A 13281-nucleotide genomic window follows, 5' to 3' on the forward strand; every position below is an offset into this window, starting at 1 on the left:
TGCCGCCTTCGTTCCAGTTTGTGGCCAGCCATGATGCCGTACCCACAGTGCTTCCTGCAGGACTGACTGCGGCTCGGTGCTGGGAGAAACCCTCCTGCACGAGAAAGTGTGTGTGCAGCTGTGTGAGTAGAACAGGAAAAGCATGTCCAATGTGAACCTTCTGGAGTCGTTTTCTGGGCCACCCGTGTGAGAGGGTAGGCTTACCAGGGCCTGAGACAGGCCTGCCTGAGGCTGCCAGGCTGGCATCTGGAAATGGTTGAGGAGAGATTTGCGTCCCCACAACGACAGGGGAACCCAGGCGGCCCTGGGCTGAGACTTTGAACAATGTGCCTCGCTGGGCTAGCAAAGCCTGCTCCTGGGTTGAGGGAACCGTGGCTCCCATGGCCGGGCCCTGTGGGCAGCCTCTCAGGCCAGGCAAGAGGCCACACAGCCCAGCTCCCTCCTTGAGGAGGGGCCAGGAGCTACGTGGGGTCCCGCAGTGTGAACCCTCCTACGAGGCTATTGGTGGCTCAGAGGGGCACAGGCCTGCTTCCATTTCCTGAATCTCCATTTTCCATTTTCCCTGGGATTCCTCCATTTCATGGTGTGAACCCCACTCCATGAACGGGTCCCCCATCCATAAGAACCCCACCACCCTAAGACCCCTTTCTCTATCCATCCCCTCCTTCCACTACTATTAAGGCTTCCATGGTTTCCTTTCCGGCCTCCACCTACCAGGCCACTTTCTTCCCCATTCCATAATCCCTGTCCTTCCACTTCTTCCTGTCCACAAGCTCCACCATACCAACACCACCTATTCCTTCTACCTACAAGCCACACCACAACCACCTAATACACCCACCCATGCCCCTACACCTATAACCCCACCTACACCCCAACCCATGCCTGCACCCTCATGCCACCCTATTCCCCTCCAGATCCATTCCATCCACCCATCCGTCTCCACCATGCCATCCATTCCTTCCATGTCCATGTCCTTCATGCCACTGTCCACCATTCCACCACCCTTCCACATTCCCTATTTTCCTATTCCATTCTTCTGTCCACCATATTTCAACCTGTGCCTACGTCACCCCCTGCCACCACCCCACACCTCTTGAACAAGGCCATCCTCTCACCATAACTGGCAACTGAACCTACACAGAGCCCGGCCTCACCAAACCCTTTTAAAATACTCACAGGAAGCCCTAGAGGGGTGCTGTGGTCCCTAGGCACCGTTCTGGCCACAAGCTGCGTCCAGCCCCTCTCTTCCAGGCTGTTTCCCAAAAATAACAAATCCAAGAATAACATTCCTTCCAAATCACAGCCTCAGCATCTGTGACGGAGACCAGACCCAAGCACAGTGGGGCCCAGAAGTCCCTCAGTGAGCGGGCACCCAGGGGGGTCCTCCAGTGAGGCGGGCACCGGGGGGGTGCTCAGTGAGGAAGCCAGGCCTGAGGATTGAAGGGTATGAGGTGCTCAGTGGCCGAGGCACCAGAAGTGCTCCAGTGGCAGGCACGGGGGTCCTCCAGTGAGCGGGCACATGAGGGAGTGCTCCAGTGAGCGGGCACATGGGGAGTGCTGATGAGGCAGGAGCACCAGGGGGTCCTCAGTGAGGCGGGCCTGTGAGGAGTCTCAGTAAAGAGAGAAGGGCCTAGGGGTGAAGTGTGAGTGCTCAGTGAGAATGAGCCTGAGATGAAAGGTGTGAGTGCAGTAAAGGCGGGCACGAGGTGCTCAGTGAGCGGGCACGTGATTGCTCAGTGAGGCGGGCCTGAGGATTGAAAGTGAGTGCTCAGTGAGGCGGGCACTGGGGAGTACTCGAGTAAGGAAGCGGGCCTGAAGTTGGAAGGTGTGAGGGTGCCAGTGAGGAGGCGAGCGCGGGGGTGCTCGAAGTGAAGCGGGCACGTGAGGGTGCTCGGTAGGCGTGGGCGCGGGGGTGCTCAGTGAGGCGAGCCGGGGTCACGCCGAGGTGAGGAGAAAGCGGGCACTGCGAGGGTCCTCGAGTGAGGGCGAACTGGGGAGTGCTCAGTGAGGCTTGAGGCCTGGGATTGAAGGTGTGAGGTGCTCAGTGAGGCGGGCACCACAGGGGTCTCAGTGAGGGCCGGGCCGGGATTGAAAGAGTGTGAGGGCGAGGGGTTGCTGCCGCTGCCACAGCAAGCGGATCTGATTTTATTACAATGTGGCTTCCATCCAGGACCTTGATTGAGCCCGTGGGAATCGTGCTGCTTACATGCCCTAGCCCTGGCGGTCACGGGGGTGTCCCAGCATGCACTGGTGCAGGGCACCCAGGCGTGGTCTATGGTACCGAACATCAGCCTGCCCAGCCTTCTACCACGTACCTCAGAGGCCAGAGGCCATGCTGGGCCCAGTGGGGAGAGACCGAGGACAGTGTCCAAGGCAGCCCCCACACCATCTTCCCTGCCCCACCAGACCCGCCCTGACCCTGGGCCAGGCTGGCTGCCCTGCACTCCTCCTGGCGTGGTGGGCCGAGCCTGCTCTGCCCCGTGTGGCCAGGCACTCGGACATCCCTCCCACTGGAAGGTTCTGCTTCAACGGCCCTGAAGGAGCAGCTCCCAACCCCGTGCTGGGTAGAGTGCTGGCAAGAGGGTCTCGGCTGCCCCTCACGTGGCCCACACAAGCTCATCTGCTCCAACACAAGGTCGAGGGGCCAAGGCCTATAAACCTGACTATTCTTTAACCGGCAGCTTCACAGGTCAACATGGGAAATACACAGCCAGTCACACAGGCGTTTGATTTTTACCAAATCTGCAGCCATGTGGTGCCCCTGGAGCAGTGATGCTTCCATGGCGGCATCCCCGGCCTACCTCATGCCCTCCGTGGACTGGTGGCGGTGGTTGCGGTAAAGCTGCGGCACGCCCAGCATGGCTTCGGTCAGCACGGCCAGGAAGCCCAGGGTCTCCACAAACAGGGTGGAGTCAATGGACAGGTAGGTGATGTAGCCTGCCACGCCCGTGAAGGCCAGGACGCACTGCACATAGTCCGAGAAGCTGCTCCACTGCCAGAAGTGGTGGGGGTCGAAGTCTAGGGCGAGAGGGAGAAGCAGCCTCAGCACAACTTAGGGTCCAGGTGAGGGGTCGTCAGTGAGGAGAGACAGGAACCAAGCAAGAGATCAGAGTCAGAGGAGGAGAGACAGGAACTGAGGGAGAGGTCAAGGCCAGAGGAGAGACAGGAACCAAGAAAGAGATCAGGGTCAGTGAGGAGAGACGGGAACTTGGGAACTGAGTAAGAGGTCAGGGTCAGTGAGGAGAGACGGGAACCGAGGGAGAGGTCAAGGTCAGGGAGGAGAGACGGGGACCCAGTGAGAGGTCAGGGTCAGAGGAGCCATGTAATCTTGATCACACCCGCCTGAAAGAGCCTTGGTACAAATATTAACTCAACGTAAAAGATGCTGACGTCAGGACAGGTGCAGTGGGCACCTATAGTCCCAGCTATTCGGGGGCCGAGGAGGGAGGATCACTTGAGCCCAGGAGTTGAGGCCAGCTTAGGCAACACAGAGACACTTGTCTCTTTAAAAAAAAAAAAAAAGCTAAAATTCTTCAAATTAATCTTAATCTCTGAGAAGCGGGACAGTGCAGGGAGTGCCCTGCACTGGAATCTGAGGCCTGGGTTGGGGTGCAGCCCCCCTCGGGTTAACTACGGTCTCCTGTTCCTCAGATGTTACCGGGAAGAGACAGGGACCACCCCTAGGACATTCTGGGGATTCAACGAGTTGACCTTGAGTTCTACAACACGCCTCAGGCAGTGAGGCTCAGTAAATCCGTACCGTATCCCTCCTGCACGATGTCATTTGCTAGATGATGTATTCTGTAGAAAATACACTCATAAGCACTCACAGAAATTAGCAACTTAAAGGAGGCAGGTGGACATGTGCTGTCCGGGGGACACAGCTGCAGGGAAAAGGTGAATGGAGACAAACCTGCCAAGAAGCCTGCGAGGCGTGTGATGTGCCTGCACTTGACCCGTCCTTACAGCACCAGGGCCAGGGCACGGGCTGCACAGGTGGGGTGATGGGAGGTGGTGAAGTCAAGGGAGTTGGGGGTGCTGAGGAGTGAGGTTAGAGGGATTGGGGGGGTTGGAGTGTGGTGAGGTTAGGGGGGCTTGGGGGCATCAGAGGGCAGAGAGGCCAGCGGTGTCGGGGGCTGGCTGCCTGTGGGGCTGGCAGTGCAGTGAGGGCAGGGGTGGCCAGGCTGTGCACCTTCTCCCCGTCCCCCCGGACCCTAGATCTGTGCCCCACTTCCGGCTCCACACTCACCCCCTCCGAGTGAGACGCTGCTCAGCATCCGAGCTGGAAAGGGCCGCACAGGACGCAAGGCCAGAGGAAGGATGGGTACAGTGTGCGGCACCTCCCAGAACACGGCAGGGCGTGGGCTCACGTGTATTTCATGAAGAAACCCAGCTGCAGTGAGGGGGGCTGAGCAGGATGCCGTGGACGGGGGGCCGTGGGTGGGTGGATGGGGGCACCACGGACGGGTGGGTGGTGGATAGGTGGGTGGTGGACGGACAGGCAGGGAGACCATGAATGGGCAGGCGGTGGACAGGTGGGCTGTGGACGGGTGGGTGGTGGATGGGCAGGCCATGGACAGGCAGGCACGGGGGCTGTGGACAGGTGGGGTCATGGATGGGCAGGCGGTGGATGGGCAGGTGGTGGACGGGAGGGCTGTGGACACAGGACACCAGGTGAGGGTTTAAGGGACTTGGGAAAACCACGTCTAAGGTCCATCTGTGGGAGACCTTTCTATTTTAGTTTCCCTAGAAAGGAGTCGATCGGCAAATGACGAACAGAAAATCCTCACTAAACAGTTTCTGAGAAAAGAATGAACCTGGACACTTACCTTATACCATATACGGAATTTAACTCAAAACGGATCAAAAACCTAAAAATAAGACCTGAAACTAAAACTCTCAGAAGAAAACATGAAGAAACACTTCAAGACATTGGATGTGTCAATGAATTTTTACCTGTAACACCAAAAGCACAGGCAACAAAAGAAAAATAAAAGATAAACTGGACTTCATCAAAATCTACAACATGGCCAGGTGCAGTGGCTCACACCTGTCATCCCAGCACCTTGGGAGGATGAGGTGGGAGAATCACTTGAGTCCAGGAGGTCTTGAACATAGTGAGATTCCATCTTTACAAAAACATAAAAAATGAGCAGGGCGTGGTGGTGCGCACCTGTGATCCCAGCTACTTGGGAAGCTGAAGCAAGAGGATCCCTTGAGCCCAAGAGTTCAAGGCTGTAGTGAGCCATGGCTGTGCCACTGCACTCCAGCCTGAGTGACAGAGTGGGACCTGGTCTCAAAAAAAAAAAAGGCACTGGCGAGCTTGATCGCACACCCCAAACATCCTCGATTCGTGCATTTACCACTCACGGGCTGGCAGAGGGGCTCCCGAGGGTGGCAGAGGGACAGCAGGGTGAGAGGCACGAGGCAAGGCAGCTGAGATGTGCGGGTTGCAGGTGAGGGCAGATTTCCAAACAGAGCGTGGCCTGGTGCACGGTGGAATATTACTCAGCCACAAAAAGGAAGAAAGGGCAGATTCATGCAACACCACGGATGGACCCTGAAACAGGACACCAAGTGACAGAAGCCAGACGCAGGAACCACACGCTAATGAGTCTGTTCCTATTAAGTGTCCGGCACAGGCGAGTGCACAGACAGCAGATGAGCAGCTGTCGGGGCTGGGGGAAGACGGAACTGGGGGAAAAAGAAGGAAACTGGTTCAAAGGGGTTTCTTTGGGCGTGATGAAAGGCTCCCTAATGAGACAGTAGTGATGGCTGCACAACTCTGTAAATACACTAAAAACCACCAAATTGTGTACTTTTAAATGGTGATAAAATGGTGAATTTTATGTTACGTACATTATATCTCTAATTTTAACAACAAAATAAAAAATTTTAATGTATATGATTTGTCTTATACCGAAAGATGCAGGTATAAGTATCTACTTATTTTATTAATAAGTATCTACTTATTAGTAAATACTTATTCAGCATTTTCTGATGCTGAAGTTGAAAATAGTTCCTTCAACTCCAAGTCTGGGAATTAAGGTGCTGTCATTTGTATCCAGGACAATTTGAAATAAATTTAGCAGCCATCTACCATTAGCTGTCAGCTCACATGAGCTGGGGAATTGGAGCAGGTGGCGGGGAGGAGCTGGGTAAGGAAAACGTTGGCTGAAGCTGACCTGGGGTGGCTCAGACAGTGGGAAATAAGATCTCTAAGTTCAGTCTGGAGAAGTCAGAGGACACGGGAGACACCTCGTGGACAAGGAGACTCCTGATCTGTCAGGTGGAAAAGAACATTTTCCACACTTCTGAGAGATTCCTGTGTCAGGAGAGTTTCATTAACAGTTTTTTAAATCAGCGAATAAAGAAGAGAGAGGTGCCTGGCAGTCCTCCCGGAAGAGCTGGCCCTATCCCGAGGGACCCGGGAGGGGAGGGCACTCCCCTTTCCAAAGGAGCCAGGCCCCTGCACTGCTGAGTCCGACAGAAATCCAAGAGGGCAGGTGGCTGCAGGAGAGGAGGGGCTCTGAGAACAAGAACAAAAGGGCAAGAACGCAATTAGGACGCACACCCATGGCCACGCAAGGTGCTGAGAGAACAGCTGACAGTCGGCAGTGCAGACTCACACACTGTGACTTCCTGAGATGTGTTTCTAGATAGCGGTACCAAAGATAAGGCTTGAAAATGAGGCATTTAATGCTGAACAAATGTTTCCAGGCCTGGGGGGCTCACCAGAGGCCCACCCTGGCATGCACTGAGCTCTTGGGACCCTCAGCTGCCTGCAGGGAACAGCTGATCCTCAGAACCTTCCACCGCATGGGCGCGGCTGCCCTCAACTCACAGACAGATCTCTTCCGGCACCCCCCACGGGGAGCCCCGTGGGAACAGACCAGCTCTCAGTCTCCATCAGTCCAACTGCTCCTGGATTAAAAAGCTATTTTACCACTTGGGGAATGTGCACCAGGAGACTGTCTCCTAATGGGCAAGAAAGATCCGATTTCTCATCAGATCGTGTTTTCATGCCCACAGGAGCACATGAGAGAGCCTGGTGTAAGAGGATCTGACAGCCAACGGGTCCAAGACATTGAAGCAAGAGCAACTCCATCGTGAACAGGCGCTGGGTAAGATGAGGCTGAGGCCCACTGGGCTGCGTTCCCAGACGGTCAGGCATTCTTAATCACAGGATGAGACAGGAGGTCGGCACGAGATACAGGTCATCAAGACCTTGCTGATAAAGCAGCTGGCAGTAAAGAAGCTGCTAAAACCCACCAAACCAAGCGGCTAAAACCCACCAAAACCAAGATGGCCACGAGAGTGACCTCTGGTCGTCCTCACTGCTGCACTCACGCCAGCGCCATGACAGTTTACAGATGCTGTGGCAACATCAGGAAGCTACCCTATACGGTCTAAAAAGGGAGCATGAATATTCCACCCCTTGTTTAGCATACCATCAAGAAATCACCATAAAAATGGGCGACCAGCAGCCTTTGGGGTGCTCTGCCTACGAAGGAGCCATTCTCTTATTCCTTTACCTCCCTAATAAACCTGCTTTCACTTTATGGACTCGCCTCAAATTCTTTCTTGCACGAGACCCAAGAGTCCTCTCCTGGGGTCTGGGTGGGAAGCCCTTTCCAGTAACAAACATGAGATGGAAAGAGAATGCTTGAGAGCTTCCTGTTGGGACTGGGACGGCTGGAGGGCATCACAGCACTGGTTCCGAACACTGAATGGAGAACTGCCATGCGGCATGAACCTGGGCGCATCAGACCCCTGCAGGCACCCTCGGGACTCACAGATCACACACTCAGTGGGTGCTCACAGGACGTGAATGGCGTCTCAGTAACGCTGAGCTCCACCCCAGAGCCACAGGGTGACTTTCACAGGGCCACGGAGCCTCCTGGGCCACACTGCTCAGGGACGTTCTGGAGGGGAGGAAATTGCTTTTTTTTTTTTTTCCCCAGGGTTCTTGCATGAATTCTAACTGAGACATTACATTCAGAATTATAGCACTCATAGTAATAGTTTTCAGAAGACTATAACAGCTTCTTTGCTACTTAAGGAGTACAGACGGTGCAGCTGCTTACCTGAATGACTTCTTAAATAAGTGGCTACTACCACTCCAGTTTTCCTAGTTGTAGCTCTGTTACAGGTTACTGACCACAAGTGTTGGCAAAGAAACTTTTTTTTTTTTTTGAGACGGAGTCTCGCTCTGTCACCCAGGCTGGAGTGCAGTGGCGCAATCTTGGCTCACTGCCACCTCCCGGGTTCCCGCCATTCTCCTGCCTCAGCCTCCCGAGTAGCTGGGACCACAGGCGCCACCACCACGCCCGGCTCATTTTTTGTATGTTTAGTGGAGATGAGGTTTCACCGTGTTAGCCAGGATGGTCTCGATCTCCTGACCTCGTGATCCGCCCGCCTCGGCCTCCCAAAGTGCTGGGATTACAGGCGTGAGCCACCACGCCCGGCCAGAAACTGTTCTTTTAAGCACTTTGGTGCTCCCTGGAGTGACGGCCAGTCCCAGCAACTAAACTGTATCACGCTCCCACTTTAACTTTGTGACTGTTTCAATATTTTTAAAAATACAAATGACTCTCCATGAAAAAACAAAACAACCTCCCACTTCCTTCAAATCCCTCATCCAGGCTCACTTGGCCTCCTGCGAGCTGCCCTTCCAGGCAGGTACCAGCCCCACCTGCTGCGTCTGCTTCTCCACCCCACTCCAACTGAGCAGGCAGAGCCTGTCCTTGGAAACGGCCCAGCCACCTGGGAGTGGAGCAAACAGGCACCACCCAGGCCCGGAGCTGCAGGCAGGGCTCAGCAGGACCCCGGGCGCGCGCACAGGGGCTCATCAGGGGGACCTGAGGGGCGCAGGCTACAGTCGGGAGAGCACAGACAGGAGGCCCCTGAGGCCACCAGGGCCCACTTTTACTTTACCCTAAGGATCAGGGACACGAAAGGATTTTAACAAAGACAGCCACACCACCTGCTGCAGAATGAGTATGAATGCCCTTCTTAGCCTTCGAGACCGGCACTGGCCTCGCTGACCCCCTCTAATCCTGCCACCTGTGCAGCAGGCGGCAACAGGGACAGGGAGATGGCACAGCTGGGGCCAGAGGACGACGCAGAGAGACCCACACCAGAGACCCTCGGAGAGTGACAGAGCCCCCGCCCCAACCCAGGTGAGTGACAGAGCCCCCGCCCCAACCCGGGTGAGGGGGACAGACAGCGTGGGGACGAAGCACGTCCAGGGCCAGAGCGGGAGTGGGGAGCCATGCTGGCTTCCAAAGAGGACCCTGGGAAACAAACACCCTCCCACTCCGCAAGGACAAATCAAGCAACTGCCGAGACAGGCCTCCACGTCCGAACCCCAGGCTGCACAGACAGACAAGCGCTCGCCGCCACACTGCCCTAACAGCTGCTGAGACTCACATTCCTGCAGTCACCTCAGCCAGAGCCAGGGAGGCCCTGGGAGAGAGGAGCCAGATGGGCCCTGCCGGGCGGCCTTGCCTGCCCTCAGCCTCCTCTCCTTTTCAGGAGCCTTTTTCCCCCTTTATCCTAATTGACATCTCCGGGCCCCTTATTTGCTCAGAGTCTGCTCAGCGGGGCACCCAACGGTGGAAAAGTGAGAGAGGTGAGGCGCTGGGCTGTCACCGCAGCCAAGGGAGCCATGGCCCTCCAGCCTGAACGGCTTCTGCCCGAAATCAGGACACAAACACATCGTCATACACAGCAGAAACAGCCCAGAAAGGCCGCAGCCTGGATGGCACTGGAATAAACGTTTTCCCCAAGTCACTTTAAAATGAAAGTTTTGGGCTACCTACTTCTAAAGAGGCCTTCAGGACAGTGCCAGGAGTTCGTCCGCGACACACCCCACAAACGATGCTCGGCTGCTGCGTTTACTCAATGCAGTCGTTGAACAAAAACACAAGAGTGTTGCTCTCCCAGCCTGAAACATTCTTCATACTTCCAGCCATCAGGGTTTCAGCCAGGTCAGAAACAACAGAGACGGCAGGCTCTTCCAGAACAGCAGTGCAAGGTTCTCCACAGACCCTCTCCAGCAAAATCACGGCGATGGTGAACATTACAAACAGCACCCACTTAGAGTCCCTAACATGTCTTAGGGACACACGGCGAATGGAGAAAAACTTACCCAAGAAAACCACCTAAGTGGCAGCAGGAACAGCAACTTTGTGACACTTGAGTCACAACCTGCTTCCCCATCCCCATGTGACAAAAGCTGTCCTCCCAGCAGGCAACTGAGAAGATGGGCTCCCTCTTCCCCAGTACCACTGCAGCAGTGGCAGGCGCCCGAGCTCTTCATCGCCTACTCACCTCCTGTCTGCCCAGGCTCCCTTCCCCAACTCAGCCCCCACCCATGGCGCAGGGGCAGAGGACACTGAGCATCCCTTGTCCCTGCCTCAGCTTGCTCACTGGGAGAGGTTCCACACAAGCAGGGGCAAACTAAGAAGACCAGAGGCAACAACTCACTTCCCGTGCACCACTGAGAGCAGAGCTGTCACCCTCAGAGGTCCAGAGGTTCTGTCCTGGCGATGGCGGTATCAGGATAGAGAGCTCCATCGCTCTCCCTAGAGGGACGCCCTACTTAGAGCAGGTGCAAGTTCAAGTGTAACGATGCTAACAAAAACAACAGAGACCTCGGCAGCCAGCAACTAAGAGGAGCTAGAAGCTCCATGATGAGCTCAAAGTTTATGAAACAGAACCAGACAGGACAGCCAAGAGAAGCCCTCCTGGGGACTGAACCACCACCAAACAGTGGCCTCAGTGGCCACCCTGCTCAGCTGTGGGGAATACATCCCCCGGGGCATCATCAAATCAGCCGGCAGCCACCAGTGAGTGGAGGCCAACAGCTGGTTTGACCACCAGAAGCTTAACAGGAAGATCAGGGAGGGTCACGGCCAGCCAGAACCACCACACCTGAGAGAGAAGAGGTCCAGAGACTGCACTAGTCCAGTCAAATCACAAAACAAACAAGCAAACAGTAAGTCATCCTTCCCCCAGGTGGGGGAATCCGCATCCACAGCTGCTACTATAGTTTACCTAAAATGTCCAACTTGCAATAACAAAACAAAATGAGTTATACAAAGAAACAGAAGAGGAAAAAAATAAGCAGGACACAAACTGCTTTTGAAGAGGCACAAGTGTTGGACTCAGTAGAAAAAGACTTTAAAACAACTATTATAAATATGTTCAAATAACTAAAGGGATCCATGCATAAAGAATTAAAAGAAAATATGACAACAATTGATCACACAGAGATTATCAATAAAGAGACAGAAATTCTAAAAAAAAAAAAAAAAAAAAAAAAACCAAGTGGAAATTCTGATGTTGCAAAGCACAACTGAAATTTTAAAACTCACTATAAGGGCTCAACAATAGACTGAGTTGGCAGAAGAATCAGTGAATTCAAAGAAAGATCAATAAAGATTATGCAACCTAAAGAACAAACAGAAAATAGAATTAAGAAAAAAGAACACAGTCTCAGAGAAAGATGGGATGACAGGAAAGGGCACGGGCACATGCAGAATGGGTGAGCTTGAGGAGAGGAGAGAGGGGAGCAGAAAAAAATATTCAAGGAGATAATGGCTTTTGAAAACTTCCCAAATATGATGAAAATATTAATCTACACACCCAAGAAGCTCAACAAATTGCAAACCTGATAAAGAGATCCACACCCTGACACATCACAGTCTAAATAATGAATGCCAAAAAACAAAGACAAAATCTAGAAAGTAGCAAGAGAAAAATAATTTATCACTTACAAGGAAACCCCAATAAGATTAACAGCTGACTTCTCATCAGAAACAATGGAGTCCAGAGGGCAGTGGAATAACATATTCAAAGCACTGAAAAGAAAAAAAAATCATCAACTAAGATTCTTATATCTAGTAAAACATTTTTTAAAAAATAAGGGGAAAATAAAGATTCCCAGATAAACAAGAACTGAGAGAATCTGTTGCTAGTAGGCACACCTTACAGAAAACAAGTTTTTCATGCTGAAAACAAGTAACATCAGAAGCAATTCAAATCCACATAAAAAAAGAGTATAAAGACGATGATGTCAGTTATTATAAAAGGTGATATCGGTGCACATTTCTTCTCCTTTCCTCTCTTAGTTGACTTAAAATGTAACTGCATAAAACAATATGCATCGTATTGTTCGGGGGACTTTACCCTAAAGAAACGTAATATAACTGACAATAATATCAATAGCACAAATGAGATGGATGGGATCAAAACTGTATTAGAGAAAGAAAATGACTGTAGATGGCACTCAGTCTCAGAAAGAAATAAAAGGAACTACAAATGGTAAATAAGGTTAATATAATAACTCCATATGTTTGTTCTCCTTTCTTCTCTCAAGTTCTTTTTTTGTTTGTTTGTTTGTTTGTTTTTGAGATGGAGTCTCACTCTGTCGCCCAGGCTGGAGTGCAGTGGCGCAATCTCGGCTCACCACAAGCTCCACCTCCCGGGTTCACGCCATTCTCCTGCCTCAGCCTCCTGAGTAGCTGGGACTACACGTGCCCACCACCACACCCGGCTAATTTTTTTGTATTTTTTTAATAGAGATGGGGTTTCACCATGTTAGCCAGGATAGTCTCAATCTCCTGACCTCGTGATCCGTCCGCGTCCGCCTCCCAATGTGCTGGGATTACAGGCGTGAGCCACCGCGCCCAGCCTCAAGTTCTTGAATGACATAAAATGTATATAAAGGAACAATCAGAAAAATATATTGCTAGGTTGTAATATATGTAGACATAATATGTATAATAATCATGCCATTTAAAAAGGGAGGAGGAAATTGAACCATGTAGGAGTAAGGTTCCTGTCACTGGAATTAAGTTAGTATAAATTTGAAGTAGATTCTGATAAGTCAAGATGCATGTTGTAAGCCTTCAAGTAACTACTAAGAAAATAATTCAGAAAACATTATTTAAAGAAATTAAAATGTTACATTAGAAAATACTTAAAACAAAAGGAAGCTGTAAAGGAGGAACAGCTAAGGGGAAAAGGCAAGGGATATATATACAGAAAACAAAAAGTAAAGCAGCAGATGTAAATCTGAACATATAACATTAAGTGTAAATGAAATAATCAAATCAGAGGGCAGAATTGCCAGAATGGATTTTTTTAAAGATCCATTGTATGTATATGGAAGACTCATTTTAAATTCAAAGATATAAGAAAGTTAAAAGTAAAACAACGGAAAGAATATATCGAATGGCAACCACAGGAGATGTGCATGTGATGACACTA

The 13281-nt window shown here is 52.0% G+C and overlaps 1 protein-coding gene across 4 annotated transcripts in view; it reads right to left on the reverse strand.

Moving 5' to 3' along the window:
* Positions 1-13281, reverse strand: part of SLC66A2 (solute carrier family 66 member 2) — a 47022-nt gene that overhangs the window by 12040 nt on the left and 21701 nt on the right. For 3 of the 4 annotated variants that reach the window (XM_017951888.3, XM_017951887.3, XM_031658921.1), the window contains one exon: positions 2805-3021. The exons of the other annotated variant lie outside the window; for it this stretch is intronic. In XM_017951888.3, the coding sequence (XP_017807377.1) occupies positions 2805-3021 (217 nt within the window). The remainder of the gene's footprint in view (positions 1-2804; positions 3022-13281) is intronic. 4 annotated transcript variants of the gene reach the window in all.

Source organism: Papio anubis, chromosome 19, assembly GCF_008728515.1.
Source record: "Papio anubis isolate 15944 chromosome 19, Panubis1.0, whole genome shotgun sequence".
Classification (NCBI taxonomy): domain Eukaryota; kingdom Metazoa; phylum Chordata; class Mammalia; order Primates; family Cercopithecidae; genus Papio; species Papio anubis.